Raw genomic sequence first — 25,091 nt, forward strand, 5'->3', positions numbered from 1 at the left:
AGAGGACTTCAACAAACCTTTATCTCACACAACTGGGGAGTAGGTATTTAATGATGCTATGGGACTCCAACTATGCTTATTGATCAGTATCACAGGATTATTTTCAATAATTATTTAAACATATCTGTTTGTAATGAAAGAATTATAGGATTTCAATTTGACATTCAGGTTAAGGGATAGTAATTTATATTTTGTGTGTACAGTACATGTCTGCTTTCCTTAATTAGTATTATTTAACTTTGAGAAGAAATGTCAATGTGTTCAATAGTTTTTTTTATCTCTCCTGAGATTAAACTACAATGCTGTGACTTAGTAACAAGTTAGTGAAACTTAACAAATTAAGAAATGTTCTTTGCATTTGTGGTGCTCAAGTAGAGTGGTTATAATAAGTACAAAACAAATATCATCGGAAGTACAAAATCACTGAGATGTACTCAACCATGCACAGTTTGTCCATAAGAACACTAAACTGGAAGTCATGATGTATACCACAAAAGCCTATATAGGATAAAAGAAATATGAAAAATAAATTAAATTAATATAAAAATAGAATGTAATAAGATAATTTTTAAAAAAATGGAAAACCAAGATATAACATGTGACAAGGAACTTTGAAGGATGGCACTGAGTTCATTTTCTATTGTCTGTCTACTGCTGGGCAGGTAGTCTTCAGAATAATATGTTTCCCAGGAAGAGTCCATAGAGGAAAATAATATTCATTTACAAGTGGTTATCAATCAGAGCTTGCTTATCAGTGAAGAAGGGGGACATGTGTTATTTTTTTACTTCAGCTCCAGGACATTCATCAACAAGTTAAGATCAGTGTACATACTTCTCAACACTCGGCCATCTTTTTCTTTCCATACTTAGAGCATAATCCTATTTATTGGTAAATTTTTTATCCACCATCTGCATAAGACATAAAGAATTGCAAGAGACAATTAAAATGTATTCTTTACAATTGAAAGGAATGAAAAGGGTTTCATTTCCCTAATTTCTTTCTCAGCCTGTTTATTCTTTGAGTAGAGGAAGGCTACTGATTTGTTTGAGTTAATTTTATACCCCAAAACTTTGCTGAAGTTGTTTATCAGATTAAGTAGTTCTCTGGTGGAACTTTTGGGGGCACTTAAGTACACTATCATATCATCTGCAAATAGTGATATTTTGATCTCTTCCCTTCCAATTTGTATCCTTTTGACCCCCTTTCACTGTCTGATTGCTCAGGCTAGGACGTAGAGTACTATATTGAATAAGTAGAGAGAGAGAGTGGGCAATCTTGTCTAGTCCCTGATTTTAGTGAGATTGCTTCAAGTTTCTCCCCATTTAGTTTGATGTTAGCTACTGGTTTGCTGTATATTGCTTTTACTAAATTAGGGAAATGACACCCTTCACAATAGTACCAAATAATATAAAATACCTTGGTGTGACTTTAAACAAGCAAGTGAAAGATCTGTATGACAAGAACTTTAAGTCTCTGAAGAAAAGAAATTGAGGAAGGTCTCAGAAGATGGAAAGACCTTCCATGCTCATGGATTGGCAGGATTAATATAGTAAAGATAGCCATTTTCCCAAAAGCAATCTAGAGATTCAATGCAATCCCCATCAAAATTCCTACTCAATTCTTTATAGAGATAGAAAAAGCAATTTTCAAATTCATTTGGAATAACAAAATACTCAGGATAGCAAAAACTATACTCAAGAATAAAAGAAGTTCTGAGGGAATCAACACCCTGGCTTCAAGCATTATTACAGAGCGATAGTCATAAAAACTGCATGGTACTGATACAGAGACAGGCAGATAGATCAGTGGAACAGAATTGAAGATACAGAAATGAACCCACACACCTATGGTCACTTGATCTTTGACAAAGGAGCTAAAACTATCCAATGGAAGATTGCATTTTCAACAAATGGGTTGAAAGGAGGTCAGCATGTAGAAGAATCCAAATCGATCCATTCTTATCACCATGTACAAAGCTTAAGTCCAAGTGGATCAAGGACCTCCACATCAAACCAGATACACTCAAACTAATAGAAGAAAAAGTGGGGGAAGAGTCTAGAAAACATGAGCACTGGGGAAAATTTCCTGAACAGAACACCAATGGCTTATGCTCTAAGATCAAGAATCAACAAGTGGGACCTCACAAAACTGCAAAGCTTTTGCTGTATATTGCTTTTACTAAATTAGGGAAATGACACCCTTCACAATAGTCCCAAATAATATAAAATATCTTGAGATAGACACTATTGCTAGGACAAAATGGCAACCAATAGATTGGGAAAAGATCTTTACTAATCCTACATCTGTAAGAGGGCTAATACCCAAATTATACAAAGAACTCAAGTAGTTAGACACCAGAGAGCCAAATCACCCTATTAAAAAAATGGGGTATAGAGCTAAACAAAACATTCTTAGCTGAGGATTATTGCATGACCAAAAAGCACCTAAAGAAATGTTCAACATCCTTAGTCATCAGGGAAATGCAAACCAAAACAACCCTGAGATTACACCTCACACCAGTCAGAATGGCTAAGATCAAAAACTCAGGTGACAGCAGATGCTGGTGAGGATGTGGAGAAAGAGGAACATTCCTCCATTGTTGGTGGGATTGCAAGCTGGTACAACCACTCTGGAAATCAGTCTGGAGGTTCCTCAGAAAGTTGGATATTCCAAGATCTGAGGACCCAGCTATACCTCTCCTGGGCATGTACCCAAAAGATGTTCCAACATACAACAAGGACACATGCTCCACTATGTTCATAGCATCCTTATTTATAATAGCCAGAAGCTGGAAAGAACCCAGATGCCCTTCAACAGAGGAATGGATTAAAAAATGTGGTACATCTACATAATGGAATACTACTCAGCTATCAAAAACAATGACTTCATGAAATTCATAGGCAAATGGAATGAATTAGAAAATATCATCCTGAATGAAGTAACTCAATCACAGAAAAACACACTTGGTATATACTCATTCATAAGTGGATATTAGCCAAAAAGCTCGAATTACCCATGATGCAATCCACAGAACACAGGAAATTCAAAAAGAAGGATGACAAAAATGCAGATGCTCCCATTCCTTCTTAAAAGGGAAAAATATCCATAGAAGGGGATATGGAAGCAAAATTTAGAGCAGCGACTCAAGGAACGGCCATTCAGATCCTTTTCCACATGTGGCCCATATATATACAGCCACCAAAAGTAGATAAGATTGATGAAGCTGTAAAATTCATGCTGAAAGGGACAAGATATAGATCTCTCCTGAGAGACACATCCACAGCATGTCCAATACAGAGGTCAATCCTAGCAGCAAACCACTGAACTAAGAACAGTACCCCCTTGGGGTGAATTAGAGGAAGTATTGAAAGGGTTGAAGGAGCTTGCAACCCCATGAAAACAACAATGCCAACCAACCAGAGCTTCCAGGGACTAAACCACTACCAAAAAACTATACATGGACTGACCCAGGGATCCAACTGCATATGTAGCAGAGAATAGCCTTGTTGGGGCACCAATCGAAGGGGAAGCTCTTGGACCTGCCCAGGTTAGACTACCAGTGCAGGGGAATATGGGGCAGCAATAAGGAGGACGTATGGGTGGAATGCCCATATGGGGGATGGGTAGGATAGGGGATAGGGGCTTATGGATAGGAAACCGGGAAGGGGAGTAACACTTGAAATTTAAGTAAAGAAATATATCTAATTAAACATTAAAAAGAAAGGAATGAGATAGGTTTTATTAACTTGGTGGCTAAAAGAAAAATATTTTGGGTATTTAGGGTGACTATTGTAGCAATGGATACTAAAGAAGGCTGAGAGCAAGAAATGATCAATCTTTATATATTTTTTATATTAGCCCTCTATCAGATGTAGAGTTAGTGAAGAGTTTTCCCCAATCTGTAGATTGCTGAGCTGTCCTATTGGCTATGTCCTATGCCTTAGAGAAACTTTCCAGTTTCATGAGGTCCCATTTATCAATGTTTAGGAAATTTCTGCCTATGCTAATGAGTTCAAGGCTCTTTCCCACTTTCTCTTCTATTAGATTCAGTGTACTTGGTTTTATGTTGAGGTCCTTGATCCACTTGGACTTGAGCTTTGTGCATGGTTACACACACGAATCTATTTCGTTTTTCTACATACAGATTATTAGTTAGGACAGTACCATTTATTGAAGATGCCTTCTTTTTTCCATTGTATATTTTCATCTTCTTTGTCAAAGATCCAGTTTGCTTAAATATATGATTTTATTTCTGGGTTTTCAATTCTATTCCATTGATCAATGTGTCTGTCTCTATACCAATACCATGCAGTATTTAATCACTACTCTTCTGTAGTAGAGCTTGAGGTCAGGGATGGTGATTCTTCCAGCTGTTCTTTTATTGTTAAGAATTTGATTTGCTATTCTGGGTTTTTTGCCTTTCCAGATGAATTTGAGAGTTGCTCTTTCCATGTCTTTGAAGAATTGTGTTGGTTTTTCAATGGGGATTGAATTAAATCTGTGGATTGTCTTTGGTAGGATGGCCATTTTTACTATGATAATTCTGTCAATCCATGAGCATGGAAGATTTCTCCACTTTCTGAGATCTTTGATTCTTTTCTTGAGAGTCTCGAAATTCTTTTTATATTGATCTTTCACTTGTTTGGTTAGAACTACCCCAAGATATTTTGTATTATCTGTGGGTATTGTGAAGGGAACTGTTTCCCTAATTTCTTTCTCAAGCTGTTTATCATTTTTATAAAGGAAGGCTAATGATGTATTTGAGACAATTTTATATCAGCTACTTTGCTGTAGTTGTTTGTCAGCTGGAGAAGGTCTGTGGTAGAATTTTTGGGGTCACCTATGTATACTATCATATCATCTGAATGGCTAAGATCAAAAACTTAGGTGACAGCCCATGTTGATTAGGATTGGAGAAAGGAACAGTTTTCCATTGCTGGTGGGATTGCAAACTGGTAAAACCATTCTGCAAATCAATCTGGAGGTTCCTCCAAAAATTGGAAATACCTGAAGACCCAGAAATACCACTCACTCTTGGCATATAACCAAACGATGCCCCACCATCTCACAGGAATACATGTTCCACTATGTTCGTATTAGCCTTCTTTGTGATAATCAGAAGCTGGAAACAACCCAGATGTCCCAAGACAGAAGAATGGATACAGAAAATGAGGTTCATTTAAACAATGGGATACTACACAGCTGTCAAGAACAAGGACATCATGAGTTTTGCAGGCAAATGGATTGAACTAGAAAATATCATCCTTAGTGAGGTGACTCAGATCCAAAAGGATGTGTATGGTATGCATTCACTAATAAATGGATATTAGCCAAAAAAGTACAGAATTCCTAGGATAAAATTCACAGAATTCAAGAAGGCTAATACGCCAAAGGGCCCAAGTGAGGATTCCTCAGTCCTACTTAGGAGGGAGAAGAAAGCAATCATAGGAGGGAAGAGGAGAACATGATCAGGAATTGCAGGAGGAGACAGGACTGAATCCCTGAGGTCCAGTAGAGAGAGTGGAAACAAGTAACTTTGGGAGGTAAGAGGTGGGGGACCCTCTAGAATGTACCAGAGATCTGAGAGGTGAGAGAGTCTCAGGACTCAAAGGGAGGGACCTTAGGTGAAATGCCCCATAGTGGGAGAGGGAATTTGTAGAGCCCACCTTATGTAAACAGACAGGGCATCAAGTGGAGGGATGTGACTGCCATGCCAAACTCTGACCCATAATTGCTCTCATGTGAAAGAACTGCAGGATGAAAAATGGAGACGAGCCTGAGGAAAAGGCGGTCCAGTTACAGGCCCAGTGTTGGATACAGTCCAGGGTGAGGCCCCCAGGCCTGACACTAGTAACGATGCTACTGTGTGCTTACAAACAGGGGCCTATCATGACTATCCTCTGAGAGGCCCAATGAGCAGCTGAAAGAGTCAGATATAGATATTTATACCCAAGCAATGGATAGATGCTGGTAATCCTTGTGGTTGAATTAGGGAAAAGCAGGAAGAAGTTGAGGAGGAGGGCGACCCCATAGGAACACCAGCAATCTCAACTAACCTGGACTCCTGGATCTCTTAGACAGTAAGCCACCAACCAGGCAGCATACATTAGTTGATATGAAGCCCCCAACACATATACAGCAGGGGACTGCCGGGTATGGACTCAGAGAAGATGCACTTAATCCTCAAGAGACTTGATACCCCAAGGAGTGGGGACATCTGGTGGTGTGGGTGTGGGTGTGGTTGTGGGGACATCCTCTTGGAATCAGGGGGGAAGGTATGGGACATGGAACATTCAGAGGGTGGACCAGGAAGGAGATAAAGCCTGGACTGTAAAAAAAAAGAATAAAAAATGTCTACTTGAAAGTAATAAGTAAATTGACAACTAAGAGGAATTAGGGAGTAGGGAGAGGGATAAAGAAGAAGACAAGAGGTGGTACATGACAATCAATTGTATTGAAACATAATCTCTGTATGAGAGGGAGTATCAATATAAAATTCATAAATATGTATAGTTTACATGCATTAATGCTTAGAATAATAAAGATGTAAATTATAAATGTTAAATACATGGGAACTTTTCCCTAAAGATTTTTATTATTGTATACTAATTGTGCAACATAATGATCTTAATTACGATAAGGCATAAACATTTGAAAGTTTGTAGTTAGTTACTTTCTTTTTATACTCCATTTGCTATTATAGTATATTGTAGCCTTTCTTTTTCTTTCACTCCTTTTAGTTCCACATATGAAAGAAAATATGTAATATTTGATCTTGTGACAGTTAGCTTATTTTATTCATTTAACAGGATGATATCTCATTCCATCTACTTTTCTGCAGAAAACATAGTTTCCTTCTTCATGACTTAAAAGAGACATTTCCTTTACCATTCACCTGCTGATGGGCATGTAGGCTGATTTTTTTTTAATAATGACCACTGTGAATGGTGCTGTGATAATCATCAGTGTACAAACATCTCTATAGTAAGTTGTCTTTGATGTTTTTGCATATCTGCCCATAAGTGGTGTATATAGATTATATAATAGTTTTACTTTTATTTTTTTGAGGAATACTGATTTCCACAGTATTTGAATTAATTTAAATTATAAGGTTTACTTTTCAACATTTGGCATTGACAGCATGTAGGTTAAAAAAAATCTTAAAAAATAAAAGCCTTTCAATTAGAAAAAAGTATTCCATGCAGAAAATAAAAAAATAACCATAAATAATATTAACACATCATTTTTATTCCTATGAAGCTGAAATAGGTCTCCACAGACAGTTTAATTGATTATTCTCTAGGCAACCTGCATGAGAGATGTGTCGGTCCCCATGGACATGTAGTCTTTGAAGGACATTATGTATGTATAAATTTCCTGGATCCCTTGGATTGTTCTCTAGAATAACAATGTTTCTCTATTTGACACTCTTTTCAGTAGAGCAGTCACAGACCTTTTTGTGGTCATTTATTGGTTTTAATGTAAAAGGTTGTTGTGGTGTTCAGTGAGTTTTTAGAAAAGACTTATTTTTCCTACTCTTTAATTGTGTGTTTGTGAGCATATGTGGCTACAAAGGCTAGAGGGGTCAGATTAAGTGGAGTTGGAGCTATAGATGGTTGGGGGGCTCTTGAGGTAGGTGTTTGGACCCAACCATAGGTACTCTGCAAGAGCCAAATATGCTCTCAACCCATGAGCCATCTCTTTAGCTCCATGTTAAAATGGCTTTTAAACATACACTTGCATATTATTATAGGCCTATGCATTAAAAATTATGTGCCTCAGCTAAGAGTGAGGTCAGTATTTAAATGCTGATCTTCTCTTATAATTGTTCATTACTTTACAGATTTTCTTCTATTTGGTCCAGGCCTGTGTGATAAATTAAACATTTTATAATTTATGTTTAACCATCTGCTGCCATTGAACTTCAGGTTTTGTGACTGGTATTTAAGAATACCTTAGTTCAGCAGGATCCTTTCCTTCATTGGATGTAACTTGCAGTTGGATCTTAAGTGACACTCTTTCATCTTCTTTGAAGAGCAAGGTAAGTTTCCAGCTCAACCCTGTCTGTGGTCTATTTACAATTTGGAAATAGAAGGCCAGCTATGTAATGGTACAAGAGTAATCGTTTACCATAGATTCAACTTATCACCAATTTCTAATATGTTCTGAGTTCATGCCACTTAGTTAAAATCAAGGAAAAAAATCACAAAATTTAAACAATAAGAGATACTTATATAGTAGTCATTTGAAATTCTGTAATTTGGATAGTAGTTCCATAAAGAAAATGTATATGACATGTTTCTCTCATATTAATAATGTAGGAGATGAAAGAAAAAGGACATAAAGGTAAAAGGGAGAGATTAGTAGGAATGGGAAGAACATGAAATAGGAATAGATGGGTGAATGTGAACAAAATGTATAAACAAAGAGATGTCACAGTGATACCTTATAATTGTAGGATTAATTATGACAAAAGGGAGAACAAAACACAGAGGGCACTCAGTAGTGCTTGTTGAGACAACTAGCACCTGATGAAAGGGGGCAGTAAATGGACAATGCTCTTTTTTTTGAATGTTTTGTGATCTTGGTGATTTGAATGAGAAATGTCCCATATTGTTGAGGTGTTTGAACACTTGGTTCCCAATTGGTGCTGCTACACAGAGGATGTTTAGTACCTGCTGACTTGCCAGATGAAGTATTCCATCAAAGACAGGTTTTGGAAGTTTATGGCTTTTTCCTATTTCCAGTTTTCTCTCTCTCCTTCATGCTTTTGATTGCGGATTCAATCTCCTAGCTTCCCGATCCAGCCTACTTCAGAGCCTGTTGCCTGCCTCATGCTCAAATAAAATCTTCTTCTTATAATTTGTTTTTGATCATGGTATTTTATCACAGCAAAAAATTAATACAATTTTCCTACATGTCTAAAATTTCATGCTTATCTTTGTGAAGATGCTTAATAGCAAGTGGTCCTCAAGCATCATACCCTTCGATATAGTTCCTCATGTTGTGGTGACCCCAACCAAAAAATTTACTTTGTTGCTAGTTCACATCTGTAATTTTGCTACTGTTATAAATGGTAATGTAAATATCTAATATTCAATCCCTATGAGGTCGCTGCTTTGTCGGCTCTTTCTTAAAAGATATTAAAATTTTTGAATAAAGAATTCATTCCAAGACAATACAATTTTTGTATTATGATCTAACATGGAGACACACACACACACACACACACACACCACTTCATATTCATTGCAAAGCAATCAAATAAACAACAAAATAAGACGTGGACTCTTACTTCTTCACTTGAACTTAATGGTTACTTCATTTTCTATCTTGAATTAATTACATATGTAAGTATATATAAAATCAGCTGTACATAATGCCTGTGACATGTTGAAAGTTATTATTATTATTATTTTTTTTTCCGGGGCTGGGGACCGAACCCAGGACCTTGTGCTTCCTAGGCAAGCGCTCTACCACTGAGCCAAATCCCCAACCCCTTGAAAGTTATTATTAATAATAGTGTATTGAACTTATATTTTCACTAAAATTATAGTTTGATTCACTATTCATTCACCATATGTTATTAGATCGTGATCTTCCTTAAGCAACACATTTTTCTGTAACAAACTGGTAAATTTAATTCCCCAACTCTCATTTACTACAAACTTATAGAGGGTTTTAATGCTGAAAATTTAAAGAATATAACAATTTATTTATAACATTTGTATGGTATAGTCTGTCAATATATAAATTGTCTTATGAAATTAATTTTTATGAATTTCCAGCAAATAATATGAATTAATTTGTGATCTCAATATCTCTTACTCTTTAACATTTTATAGAATATTATAAATATTATATTGAATGTAATTTGATATATATTGAATGAAATATTAATTAGAAATGTAGTTTGTCAAAATATCAATAAAATGCATATGAATTATTTTGTTTCTCTAAGAGTCTTCACCTTTGTATTGTCTCGGAGTACCTAATGTGGGTGATATTGATAGATTTTTTTTCCAATGGAGATTGTTTTGTAAGTTCTGTTTTTGTTTAGGCCATAACACTTTTTTTCACAAGTTGATTCATATAGCAAAAACTTCCTGATCTAATGTAGGTCCTCAGTGCTGTGGTAGACATAGAGGCAGAAACAAAATTTAACCAAGGTTTCTCCAAGTTTTATCAGATGTAAGAATGCTTAGGATTTCCCAATAACTACAAAGCAACACTTATTTCCACTTGAGAATAATTTATGAGTCATATTCACATTATTATGTGAAAATGTAAAACTTTAAATACAAATACTGGTTCTAACATTCAGGTAGCTTTTACAACGTCATGCTAACTTTGAATTATGAAATGATGTTATTTTTATGTCTCATAATTATTTTACTCTCAGTGTATTTCTGGTAGGTGCATTGGATCATTGAGAAAAACATTTAAAACAGAATAGCTTATATTGCAGGCTTATTAAAGACTGAAGACAATATAGTATCAGGCGCAGAGGAGAATGTCACCCATTTTATCTTTAGAGAAAAAGGCAGTCTCCATATGCATCTCTCTGCAGTTGAAAAGGCAAAATCATAATGCTTTCAATGCCTAGTTCTTATGCCCACTGTCTCCAGGCGTGCATTATTTGTGTACCACCTAAGGATTCTGTGTTGTAACTTTCCTACTGACTGAATTGGAATAATTTCTCTTCAGTTGTGCCATAAGTGTCAGCATAGATTGGTGTGGCTTCCCTAAAGTTGGTGACTAGAAAATAAATTTTGGAGGTTTTCTCAATATAATGCTAATGGCATGTACTCATGGCTTATAAGTGGAGAGAAGTGAAAGAGTCCAAATGGAATAATTAAGGTATTCCATTATTTTCAGTCATTTAATTTGGCCAGGTATACAAAGTATATTTTGAAAATTGAGGAGGTACCAGTTAGCATAAATAGATTATTTTAAAAACACTAAAGGAAGTGAAGTATATAAAGTGTGAAGGTCTTTTCATGATATGAATACTTACACTATTGAGTGAAATGTTGTCATGTAGTAAAAGGATAGTGTCTCATAATTTGAATCTCAGAGTAAAATTTCATATTGTTTATATTTGTGAAAATCACACAAATATATATATTTAACATAAGTTTGAATTTAAGTTAAAAATTACCTACATGTTTCTCTAAAAATGATTAAAATATTTATCTTGAGTTTTTTTATATTTTGTTTTTTTTCTCCAAGATACTCTATGTATTATTACTACTCCATTAATAGCAATATTTGTTTAATGATAATATACTTATATTTTTTCTGACATTTTCTTTTTTATTGGTTATTTTATTTGTTTATATTTCAAATGTTATCCTTCTTCCCAGTTTCCCCTCCACAAACTCCCTACCCTCTTCCTTCCCCCTACCTCTATGAGAGTGCTCCTCCACTCATCCACCCATTCCTGCCTCAGTACCCTAGCATTCCCCTACCCTGGGTCATTGAGCCTTCACAGGACCTAGGGGCTCCATTCCCAGTGATGCCCCATAAGTCAATCCTCTGCTACATATCAAGGTGGAGCCATGGATGTCCCCATGTGTACTCTTTGGTTGGTGGTTTAGTACCTGGAAGCTTTGGGGGAGTCTGGTTGGTTGATATTGTTCTTCTTAAAGGTTTGCAAACCTTTTCAGCTTTTACATTCCTTGCCCTAACTTCTCCGTTGGGGTCCCTGTGCTCAGTCTGATGTTTGACTGCATACATCTGCATCTGTATTGGTCAGGCTGTGTCAGAGGCTCTCAGAGGACAGCTATACAGGGCTCCTGTCAGTAAGTGCTTCTTGGCATCAGCAATAGTATTTGGGTTTGGTGTCTGCAGATGGGATGGATCACTAGGTGGGACTGTCTTTCAATGGGCTTTCCTTCAGTCTCTGTTCTATCTTTGTCCCTGCAGTACCTTTTGACAGGAGGAATTCTGGATTAATACTTTAAAGGTGGGTGGGTGGCTATCCCTCAATCCGGAGTTGTGCCTATCCACTGGATATGCTCGCTAAAGGTTATATTTTCCCTTTTGTTGAGTATTTCAGCTAATGTCCTCCCTGTTGGGTCCTGGAAACCTCTTGTGTCCCTGGCATCTGGGACTTTCTAGTGGTTACCCCCAGTTTCCACTTCCCTATTGCTACAAATCTCCTTTCAAAATTCTGACCATCTGTATTTCTCCTCCATATCCTCCTATATCTGAAATTCCACTCCCGCTTTCCCCTCCCCTTCTCTCTCCCTCCTAGCTTCCTCTCTCCATCTAGTTCCCTGAGATTATTTTCTTCTGTCTTCTGAGTAGAACTGTACCTTCCACACTTTGGTATGATCTTCTTTCGTCTTGAGTTTCATATGGTCTGTGAATTGTATCATGGGTATTCTGAGCTTCCTTTTGGCTAATATCAACTTATCAGTGAACATATACCATGAATTCACTGTATGTGTGTTCTTTTGTGACTGGGTTACTTCACTTAGGATGATATTGTCACGTTCCACCCATTTGCCTAAGAATTTCATGAAGTACTTTTTTCTTCTGAAGTCATTGTTTTTAATAGCTGAACAGTATTCCATTGTGTACATTTTCTGTATCCTATCCATTCCTCTGTTGAAGGACTTCTTGGTTCTTTCCAGCTTCTGGTTATTATAAATAAGTCTGCTAAGAACATAGTGGAGCATGTGTCCTTGTTACATGTTGGGGCATCTTTTGGGTATATGCTCAGGAGTGATGTAGCTGGGTCCTCAGGTCTATGTCTATTTTCTGAGCAACCTGCACACTGATTTTCAGAGTGGTTGTACCAGCTGCAATCCTACAAGCATTGGAGGACTCTTCCTATTTCTCCATATCCTTGCCAGCTTCTGCTGTTACCTGAGTTTTTGATCTTAGCCATTCTGAGTGATATAAGGTAGAATCTCAGGGTTGTCTTGATTTACATTTCCCAGATGACTAAGGATAATGTATCCTATTTATGAGGTAGAGTTCTTAGTGATTTAAACATATCAACTTATTAATTCTCTAAACATAGTTTGATGGACAATTTTCACTCATATTTTAAACTGAGGCATAAGTGGTTGCATTAGGAATAAAAGGCAAACAGGACAGTGCCAGAGACTATGTTGTGTATAATTATAGCATGCTACCTCTCAGAATGCTTACATGATTTCAAATCACCTTTAAAAATATGCACAATAATCATGCAATTCAGTCTGACAGTTTATTGGTATTGGGAATGCTGCATTGGTAATGAAATTATACAGATAAAGTCATTTGAGTGACATGAATGATCTGGCATCAGTTTTTGTACAGCAAAAATATATTTACTTTATATATTTATTTTTATAGGTGAAACAGAATTTCAAGATGGACAATAACACTAAGTTGTCTACATTTATACTTTTGGGATTGACTGACAACCCAGAACTACAAGTCCCTCTGTTTATAACATTCAGTCTCATCTATCTCATCACACTGATTGGGAACCTGGGCATGATTGTGTTGATCTGGCTGGACTCCCGCCTTCACACCCCCATGTATATTTTCCTCAGTCACCTTTCTCTGGCAGACTGTGTTTACTCCTCATCTGTGACTCCAAAGGTGATGGCTGGGTTTCTCACAGGGGATAAAGTTATCTCCTATGGAGGATGTGTTGCACAAATGTTCTTCTTTGTAGCTTTCGCCAGTGTTGACTGTTTCCTACTTGCTGTCATGGCTTTTGACAGGCATGCTGCAGTATGCAAGCCCTTACATTACACTACAACTATGACTACTAGTGTGTGTGCTCGCATGGTGATAGCCTGCTATGCCTGGGGTTTGTTTGAATCTGCTATACATACGGGATTCACCTTCTCCCTCCCCTGCTGTGCTAATGTGGTCCATCACTTTTTCTGTGATATACCTCCAATCCTGGCTCTTTCTTGCTCTGATATCTATGTGAATGAGATCGTGCTCTTTATCTTAGCTTCATTCAATGTCTTCTTTGCTCTGATTGTTATCTTGACCTCCTATGTATTCATATTCATTGCTATTCTCAGGATGCGTTCAGCAGAAGGGCAGAAGAAGGCCTTCTCTACTTGTGCATCCCACCTCACTGCTGTCACCATATTCTATGGAACTGTAATCTTCATGTATCTACAGCCCAGCTCCAGTCATTCTATGGACAATGACCAAATGGCATCTGTTTTCTATACTATGGTTGTTCCCATGTTGAACCCAGTTGTCTATAGCTTAAGGAATAAGGAGGTTCATAATGCTTTCAAGAAAGCTGTTGAGAAAATGAACACTTTGCTGAGCTCCTAATTTTTAAATCACTTAGATTATATGTTTTATTGAAAATAGTTGAGCCGTGTTTTTCAAAATCATGTTGATAAAATATTAAAATTTTCATACAAGTATTATTTTGGTTTCTCCTATATTTTACTAAAATATCACCTCCTTTTCTTGATGAGTTAATTTTTACTTAATAGGAAGGGTTCTACTGCCCCTTGGTGGTAGTCATTTAGAACTTGTTAAAAATGAAAAGTTACAAAGTTGAATTACTGCAAATCTGACAGTGTGTAACTTCCTGCTTCCTTCCATCTCTGTTAAGAAGGAAAGGAACTTCAATGAACACCTTCAGTGAACAGCTCTCCCACTGATATTTAGACATCTCTTCCTATATTTTTGCCCAGTCTGCTTTAGGCATAGTCTCCTGTAACACAGACAGTCTCAAACTCACTACATAGCAAATATTGACCCTGAATTTCTGATTGTTCTACCTCTGCTTATCTTAAGTATTGATTATATGTATGATCCACTAAAAGCATAGAAGTGTGGCTTTATGTTCTATTCTGCCTGGCTTGGTATAGGACTTAGGGCTTTCTGCATGTTAGACATGTCCTTCACCAGCTGAGCTACATCCCTGTCACTGTCTTTTTAAAGATATAGCAGCCCATCAGTGTGTGAGTGCGTGCGTGCATGTGTGTGCGTGCGTGTGTGTATGTGTGTGTGTGTGTGTGTGTGTGTGGTGTGTGCATGTGTGTGTATTTCTATCATCTCTATCTATATCTTACCTCTATGTCTATCCTCTATGTCTATCCTCTATGTCTATCCTCTATATCTATATCTATATCTATCAAAGGAAAGTCTTAAAGTAATACAGAGTATACTTCAGATGTCTCAGCCTGATTAATAGGACAGTGAAAAATAGCAAAACTAGTTACTTTGTGTGCAAAGGCAACTTTTTCATGCCCTGATTTATCACTATGTTTTAATTTTGGATTTGGTGTTCTTTGATTTTGAGACAGGGTCTTACTATGTAGCCTTGGTTGCTTTGGTTGACCTGGAACTCATGATGTACAAACGGCTGCCTCTGCCTCTGCCTCCTAAATACAGAGACTAAATGCTTGTCAACACTTAACTTTTTCTCAGGAGATTTAAAAATCTGTGTGTTTAATTAGTAATCTATTGTTGTGTAACAAGAGTCCCTAAAATTTAATGGCTTAAGACAATGTTTGAGTATTTTATGATATAATATGAACATTGGCGTTCTTCTATTTACATTTATTTTCACCCATGAGGTTCTTTATATTATATGAGGTCTACTGAACTTGAAAAGCTAGGTTAATTTTACTGTTTTATTTTGGTTGGACATTGGCATTGTCTGGATATGTTTTCTTTATCTCTATATGATATAGTGACTGGGCCAGTTGGTTGGTAGACATGGTTAGGAAGATCTTTCCAAAATCTGAAAGTGAAAGTAAAAGACTTCTTCAAGTCAAACCTTCAAATTCTCTCCCCAAAATCACCTTCTATGGGTTACTACAAGTCTTAAACCTTACTTATAATTTATATCTGAAGAAAAGTGACCAACTCTTGGGAAAAGGAGTAGCAGAAAGTTTGTGTTCATAAGATGATGATTATAGTCTGGCTCCATTAGAAGAATTTGGCTGAGCTAAAATGCTAAAATAATGCTAAAACGAATTATAGTAGTCCAAAACAATCTACTTCTCAAGCATCAGAATCTAGTATAGCAATTTGAAATGCACTATTCTGTGTTGAGACGTTCTCACTTTGGAATGAAGGGTCTATTAAACCACATACATATTTACACAGAGGAAATGTGCATCACAGAACCTCATTTGTCCTTTCCTTGGAAGTGAAATTTCTTATGTGTTTACTTTATTGGAACTTCTATAAATAAGCCCATTGAAATGTGGAGATTGCTTTAAATATGATTCTGAGCATATATAAGTGACACTTGCACACCCGTGTTTTTTGCCACTCTATTCTCTGAAGCCGATCTGTAGACTCAGTCTAGGTGTTCTACAACAGAAGAATGTGTAAAGAAAATATGGTAATATGAACAGTAAATTTCTATTTTGCCCAAAATAGTAATTATAACACAATAAGGAGAAAGCAGGACACTAAAAATAGTCAGATTAAGAGAAATAAGGCAGCTTCAGAAGGACAGCTATCGCATGCCCCCTTTCATATGGTGAAGTTAGTATAAAAGCAAAAATAAAAAACCCTGAAAGTCCTATGCTTACTTCATAGAAAGGGTATGCGGGGTGTGAGGTAGATCATGGAAACTAGAGAATGTAATAAAAGTGGACCCAGCTATAGAAAAGATAATTCATGAATGGAAATGTTATAGGAATACTAAATATAATAAGTAATATTTAAATCAACCAAAGAAATGTAGAAGAAACAAATTGGTAATGTGTACTGAGAAATCTTTTTCTTTAGCAGTTTTAATTAGTATCTAAAAATTGTGCATAATGCTGAATATAATTATGACATTTCAGTTAGTGTCTTCACTCTATTTTAGTCATATTTACTTTCACTACTAGTTATTATTAGCCCCTTTAGCCTTTATGTAATGCTTCCCCTTTTATTTTTATGTATTTTTACCTCTAAATATCACATATGAGAGACATGTGTTGGTGAGAATGGTTGATTTAAAATTTTGAAGTGACATGAATTACTTTGGCTTTACAGTTGAATAACATATAACTCTATCTATCTATCTATCTATCTATCTATCTATCTATCTATCTATCAGCTATCTATCATCTATCATTATCTACCTATTATAAATTATTAATTTGTTGATAGAAAATTCATCTAATTTTATTTCTCAGCTATTTTGAACAGATTATCTATAAATATGGCTATGGAAGTATCTTTATGGAAAACTGACTTTGTTTTGGTGATTACTCTTTATAACCAAGAGAAGCATATCAAGATCATAAGGTAGTTTTAATTTCACTGTCTTTTTAAAAAATTATCATTAATCTTTTTTACAGTTCAGTTTTTATACCTGTTTTAGTCTGCCCTTCAACAGTTCCTCATATCATTCCTCCTTCCCTATCTCCCAAATTATGCCCCCATCCTCCTCCCTACCACACCCCACCCCATTACTTTTCCCCACTTCCTGGGGCCTCAAGAATCTATGGTTAAGGTGCTTCTTCTCTTACTGAGGCCTGACTGGGCAGTATTCAGCTGTATATGAGTCAGAGACCTCACTTGGGGACTTCGGTTTATTAACCTTCTTGAGTTATATGGATTGTATTCTGGGTATTCTGTACTTTTTTGAGTAATATCCACATACTATAAATGTCCTTTTGATTCTGAGTTACCTCATTCTGGATTATATTTTCTAGTTCTGTCTAATTACCTGCAAAACTCATGATGTCCTCGTTGTAAATGAACCACATTTCTGTATTTATTATTTTGTAGTGGGAAATCTGGACTGTTTTCAGCTTCTGGCTATCACAAATAAGGCTGCTATGAACATAGTGGACCATATGCTCTTGTGCATGGTAGAGCATCTTTTGGGTAAATGCACAAGAGTGGTATAGTTGAGTCTTCAGGTAGATCGATTTCCAAATTTTTGAGGAAATTGCAGATTCATTTCCATAGTGATTGTGCTGGTTTGCAATCCCACCAGCAATGGAGGACTGTTCCTCTTTCTCCACATCCTTGGCAACATGTGCTGTCACCTGAGTTTTCTATCTTAGCCATTCTGATTGATGTAAAGTGGTATTTCAGGGTTGTTTTGATTTCCATTTCCTTGATGACTACGAACTTTGAACATTTTTTAATTACTTCTAGGTCATTCAGGATTCCTTTGTTGTGAATTCTGTTTAGTTCTATACCCAATTTTTGATAGAGTTGTTTGGTTTGTTGGTGTCTACTTTTATGAGTTCTTTATGTATTTTGGACATTAGCCCTCTGTCAGATATAGAGTTGGTGAAGATCTTTTCCCAATCTGCAGCGTACCATTTGTCCTATTGATGATGTTCAATGCCTTTCAGAAGATTTCTGTTTCATGAGGTCCAATTTATTGAATCTTGATTTTAAAATCTGTGCTATTGGAGTTTTGTTTAGGAAATTTCCCCTGTGCCCATGAGTTTGAGACCGTTTCCCACTTTCTCTTCTATTAGATTCAGTGTGTCTGGTTTTTATATAAAGGTCTTTGATTCACTTGGATTTGAGGTTGGTGCAAGTTGACAAACCTGGATCTATTTTCATTTTCCTACATATTGACTGGCATTTTGACCAGCACCATTTATTGAAGATGCTTTCTTTTTTCTCTTTGTATATTTTTGGATTCTTTATCAAAAATCAAGTGTCCATAAGTGTGTAGGTTTTCAGTTCTGTTCCATTGATCAACCTGTTTGTCTCTGTACAAATACCATGCAGTTTTCATCACCATTGTTCTGTAGTTTAGCTTGAGATTAGGTATGATGATTCCCCCAGCAGTTCTGCTATTGTTAAGAATTGTTTTACTGTCTTAGGATTTTTGGTTTTCCATATGAAATTGAGAATTGTTTTTTTTGCTGTCTCTGACAGATTATGTTGGAATTTTGGTGGGTATTGCATTGAATCCATATATTGCTATTGGTAGTTTGGCCATTTTTACTGTGTTAGCCCTAAAAAATCCATGAGCCTGCGAAATCTCTCTATTTTCTGAGGTCTTCAATTTTTTTCTTGAGAGACTTGAAGTTCTTGTCATACAGATCTTTTACATGTTTGGGTAGACTTACTCCAAGATATTTCAATGTCTTTTAATGAATTTCTATATTCAGTTCTGTAGTGAACATATTAATTTTTATTGCCATCAGCAGTCTAAAAGAATTTTTATTTTCAAATTCATTTTTTCTGAAACCAGCAACATATAGTTAAAATAAGCCATAAAATATATTGAACTGAGTAAAAGTGAAATCATTGTTCATGACTTGCCCTAGAAAGGCATGATTTAATATCTTTTCACCCAAGAGAGAGCACCAGAAATAGACTTAAACCTGCTTCCAACGAAATTTATCCTGGTGAAATGAGTCCATTCCAGGCTCTAGTAGGAGCAGGATGAGGATGAGTAGTTTCTTTTTATTTTCTTTTAGTTTAGAATCAACAGGTAGCACAATCACTGGGTACAGAACCTAGCATCCTAATTTACAAACTATTTTATGTTAGAAATCCTCTGGTGGTGGAGATGCCAGGAACCGCTACTTAAATTTACAGCCTCTGGCATCCTACATTCTGTCTCCTCTCTTGCTCTGAGAGGTTTCTTATAGTACAAAATCACAGGAGACTCAAAGACAGCTGCATGACTGAAATTCTACCCTAGATCAATGAAAACACAAAATCTGAATACAATTTTTACACCCACAAATCTCTCTTCTGCCTATCACTAGATGTTTATGTTGCCTATGTTTAGAACTCATGCATTTTGTAACTTTCTAAGCTTTGTGACTTGTGAAGTTTTGTTAGCTTCCCAAATCTTATGAGCTTTCCTCCTCTCTCTACAGGGGAAATATTTTATTCTTGTGACGTAGCTATGCAATACATACACACAGACACAGACAGCCACACACAGAGACACAGACAGACAGACACAGTCAGACAGATGGTGAAAGGGCAGATGGACACGTGCACGTGCGAGTGCACGCGTGCATACACACACACACACACACAAACACACCCATACACACACACAGACACACATGCATAACTTATTACTCAACAAGCTGATATGGGTAGGTCTCTATAGACAATGTAATTACTACTTCTGTGAGTGAAGAGAATGAAGACCTTTGGATGTCCATTTGGGCACCTATTTCTCTACAGATTTTATGCATGTGTAAGACAGGTATCTGGCATCCAACATGGATATATATGACACAGTTTAGAAAGAACAACCTGTGTGCCAGGGACATTTTGGTGTTCATTTATTAAAATATAAGTTGCTATTTTGTAAACTTTTATTTCACACTTGCATATGGATGAGTCTGAAGCATATCCAGCTCAAACAAATACCCAGTTAAAATTGATATTCAAGTTCACAGTGGTGTATTCCTTCCTACTAGAGTTGCTGGCCACTTTACAGAGTGCAGCCAATCTTCTAATTTTTTCTCTCGGCAGCTCTGTGTGGCACGTTGGAGACTATTTTGTAACCACCACATAACCACATTTTCCTTGCATACATCTATCTCTGGAGAATTTTCTTCCAATAGTCATTAAAAAATAACTTCTTTAAAGGGAGTTTTCCTTATTTGAGAGGGAATTTCAATTTGATCCCATGTGACACAGTGACACCTTCCATAAAAAACAAGGTAGGTTTCTAGCATTTGGCTTTACTTTGTTCAGACTGCAGAAAGAGAAGAACTTTTGTATGGTTCCAATTCTAGCTATTTTCTTACCCAATAATCAGAGTTTAGCCTTCTAGTATCTAATATCCTCCTGAATTCATACTTTTTTATACAAGGATCCTAAAAACACACTGTTTCCTCTACTTCCAAATAGAAGATGACATCATTTTTAAGCTTTCAAACCTGTTTTTAAGAGAATGTTGAGAACATGGAGCTTGCTCAGTAAGTGGATTTTGACATGATAAACAAACAAATGAAGGACTGAATGAAGTCTATCTATAATCAACTACTTAACTGTTGAGGTATTTAGCATGCATTTCTAAAGCAACATTTTTGCATAACTTTACATGAGCTTTTGTAGGCTTATGATCAAGTGTTCTGTGAAAATGAAATTTATAGCTAGAAGTACAATTTATATTGTAACACAGAAAAGAAACATTTATCATTTACTTATTTATCTATCTATCTAATCTAATCTACATCTACACACCATCATTGATATATTCATAGAATAAATGAAATTTTGATATATTCTCACTTTTTTGCATTTGAGATTCATTTAAAGTAGTATTTGCAAATTTTAAGCAGAGCAGTGTCATAAAATACCTGTTATCTATGTTAGAAACCATTACTAGTAATGCCAGTGGTGTTTAACATAATTTAAAAAAATGCCAGTTTAATCCATTATTTAATTTCAGCATCAACTAATGGATTGTGTTTTTGGTTTATAAAATACTATGTTTGAAAAACTTGTCATGGCTTTATTTTCAAAGACTTATGTATGAGAAATTCATGGAGAATAAGTGCATATTAATAATATAAGTACAACAAAATATATTTCAATTATGTTGAAAAACCATTCATTGGTTATTATTCCTGGTTATATTTCAAAAAGAATAAGCATAGTAAAATAAAAAAATTAGAGTCTATTTCAAAAAAATTTTAAAGAAAGCTACTCTCACTATCTTTATTGAGTTTCATGTAAAATATAAATGATAAGAATATATTCTTATGAAAATATCAACAAAAAGTATGAGAAGTCTTTCTGTTTGGATTGTTTATGTGGGTCTCAGATAAGGCATGATAAGAGGTGTTTAAATTCTTAATGGAGATTGCTCTTCAAGTAGCTTTTTTGCAGAGGAATTATGAATATTTCTTCAGTAGTTTCTTCATCTAAATAATGGGCTGCTTGTGTGCTGCTGTATGTGCTTCATGATAGGCACAAGAACAGGCAGAAAAATCACTCCAGGCTTCTCTGAGATTTGATTGTGTATACTATACATAAGCATATGAGCATTTATTTCTCCAATAACTATGTAACATCTCATATCTTCATGTTTTTCAGAGGAAAAATCTTTGGAGAATTTAGAAGTTATAATTATGTAAGGGAGTAATTTAGTAAAGTTGTTAAGTAAGAAAGTAAATTTCAAGTCGTGAACTGTAACCTGATACTTAGGCACATTTTGCTACTTTGGATTAGTTTCCATGCATAGAATTTTGGATCATTCTGTACCTTCATTTATTTCTTTCCCTTTTCTCCATCTTTATCTTCTCATGTCTCTATTATTCTGGGCGATTAATCAAGGGTGTTGTTCATGGAAGACATACTCCTTATACCCTATGCTGCTCCAGCGTGTTGTTCATGGCAGGTAAACTCCTTGCCACCCTGCAGTGCTCCTGTCCACTGTTTTCATTACTTTTATTTTTAGATTGTGTCTTGGTTAGTTGCTCAATCCACCCAGGCAGGAGTGATGTCACAATATTGTCATTTTTGATTTTTAGATAGAAGGACATTCCTTTATATGTTCAGGTCTATTCTAAGTATAATAAGGCACAGAGAAATAACCTTATAATTTCAAAATACTGTTTAGGTTCTCATATTCACATTTAGAATTTTTGAAATATGAATTTATAAAACTTAGGATGACAGTATCTGGCATAAAGGAGACTAGTGCCATTGTTTTCCTAAGAGTTAAAAACAGACACACTGATAACCAGTTATGGATGGAAGAAGAGAATATGGGGCCTTACCCCTCAGTATTTAACTATTGCTGATACATCCAGAAAAAGGGAAAGTCAATGCCTTCAGTTCTGTACCCCTGATAAATCTACTAGATTGCAATGAATAACTCTAATCAAATGGTCACTCAGATAGCCCTGGATAAACTGGGTGTGTCACAAACAAAATTAAGTCATGAATCTGGAAAAATAACAAATAGAGAGGAGGAATGGTTGGTCCCCATCTAAAGAAGATAAGAAATGATGATGGGACAGAATGAAAATGACTTACAAACACATGTGAAATTGTCAGAGAAATGAATGATGAATAACTTAAAAAGATGTAGTCTCTGCATGAATTTTCTCTGTATTTAAAAGGAAAAAACTTTAGTATTTACTCTTCATCCCTACCATCTTTAAACTCCCATATTTTCATATCATTTCTTTGTCCCAACAATCCCAGGGACTAATCTGAAGTCTCAGTGCTTTTCAGTTATGACCCAAATGATAGTACTCTCCTGGAGCTAGTGACTGAGAGAATGCTTTAAGGGTACTTGAAGATAGCCCGAAGTATGCACGCTTATGGATTTTTTGTGGAACGAGAGATTAAGAGACCAAAAGCTGGCTTATGCTGGTATTAAATTGTTGTTTGCTGGGGCTTTATCATATTTTCAATATATATTTCCCATGAATATTGATCACTAAGGAGGATATTTTATAATCCTATTATGTAGCCATATAAGGTGAGTGGTCAAACCTGAATTTCAACTGGTTATGCTGTAGCACAGGATGGCATTTCAAAATGTCTCTTTCTTATTTCTTGTAAAGTCGAGTCCTTTAGTTAGTATTCAGTATTTGTACACGTTTTATTTCGCTTAATAGTTTTGAATTACAGTTAGATAATTGCCTATATAAACTCCTTGAGTGATACGATTCAAATATTTTTCTCTTTCTCACTTTCTCTCTTCCAATAACATGTGTATACATATTTCTGTTATTAAAAACAACATACATATTTAGTATGTTATTATGGTTGTTCATTGTTAAACATACATTAAGAAGTATTCTGAGCAATTTAAACCTCCAACTCTTTACATTGTTTTCTTCCATGTTTTATCATGTTTTAACCACTTGTTACTGAGGATCAAATTCAGGGCCTCATGCACCCTGGGAAAGATGTGCTTCAGTAAACTTTTCATGTCCTTTCTTGATTTTGACAGGTAAAATACAACATCAAAATGTATATGGCCAACAGCAGTAGAATGAGTGCATTCATACTTTTGGGACTAACTGACAACCCAGAGCTGGAAGCCCCCCTGTTCATCATATTCAGTTTCATCTATATCATCACACTAATTGGGAACCTGGGCATGATTGTGTTGATCTGGCTGGACTCTCGCCTTCACACACCCATGTATATTTTCCTCAGTCATCTTTCTCTGGCAGACTGTGTTTACTCCTCAGCTGTGACTCCAAAAGTGATGGCTGGGCTTCTCACAGGGGATAAAGTTATCTCCTACGGAGGATGTGTTGCACAAATGTTCTTCTTTGTGACCTTTGCCAGCATTGACTGTTTCCTACTTGCTGTCATGGCTTTTGACAGGCATGCTGCAGTATGCAAGCCTTTACATTATACTACAACAATGACTTCTAGTGTGTGTGCTCACATGGTGATTAGCTCTTATGTGTTCAGTTTAGTCGAATCATCTATCAATATTGGGTTTATCTTTGATCTCTCCTTCTGCCGTTCTAATGTGATTCATCACTTTTTTTGTGATATCCCTCCAATCCTAAATCTTTCCTGCTCTGAAATATATACACATGAGATTGTGCTCTTTTTCATAACATCCTTCAATGTCTTTTTTGCTCTGATAGTTATCTTGGCCTCCTATGCATTTATATTCATTGCTATCCTGAGGATGCACTCATCAGTAGGACAGAAGAAGGCCTTTTCTACTTGTGCATCCCACCTCACTGCTGTTACCATATTCTATGGAACTATAATCTTCATGTACCTACAGCCCAGTTCTAGTCATTCTATGGACAATGACCAAATGGCATCTGTTTTCTATACCATAGTAATTCCGATGTTGAACCCGGTTGTCTATAGCTTAAGGAATAAAGAGGTTCATAATGCCTTCAAGAAAGCCATTGAGAAATTGAAGTCTGCTCAACACTTAATTCTAATTAGAGATTTAAACAGTTTATATAATTAATCATTTATGTATTGTGTAGCAGAAATTTCACACATTTAGTGGCTCAAGGCAATTGTTTACTATTGTACATACTTATTTGGTCCGGGAAGTTCTTTTGTGTTTGCAACAAGATTTACTCATGGTGTTTTATAACTTACATAACTTCAATTGAGCTGAATGTTCCAAGATAGTCCCATTTTCTCTTTGTTAATGATATTGGCTATTTTCTAGGTAATCTTTGTTCATACAGTCATGGTCTGT

The 25,091-nt window shown here is 35.9% G+C and overlaps 2 protein-coding genes across 2 annotated transcripts; both read left to right on the forward strand.

Annotated features, from left to right (window-relative positions):
- Positions 1–13,369: 13,369 nt before the first annotated feature.
- Positions 13,370–14,305, forward strand: LOC116893694 (olfactory receptor 5B2-like). Its single transcript, XM_032895410.1, has one exon. The coding sequence runs from the start codon at positions 13,370–13,372 to the stop codon at positions 14,303–14,305; it is 936 nt and encodes a 311-aa protein (XP_032751301.1).
- Positions 14,306–23,873: 9,568 nt separating this feature from the next.
- LOC116893695 (olfactory receptor 5B2-like) lies at positions 23,874–24,851 on the forward strand. The gene has a single exon (XM_032895412.1). It carries the CDS (start codon positions 23,874–23,876, stop codon positions 24,849–24,851), a length of 978 nt encoding a protein of 325 aa, XP_032751303.1.
- The last annotated feature ends 240 nt before the right edge of the window (positions 24,852–25,091 follow it).

Source organism: Rattus rattus, chromosome 2 (genome assembly GCF_011064425.1).
Source record: "Rattus rattus isolate New Zealand chromosome 2, Rrattus_CSIRO_v1, whole genome shotgun sequence".
NCBI classification, from domain to species: Eukaryota; Metazoa; Chordata; class Mammalia; order Rodentia; family Muridae; genus Rattus; species Rattus rattus.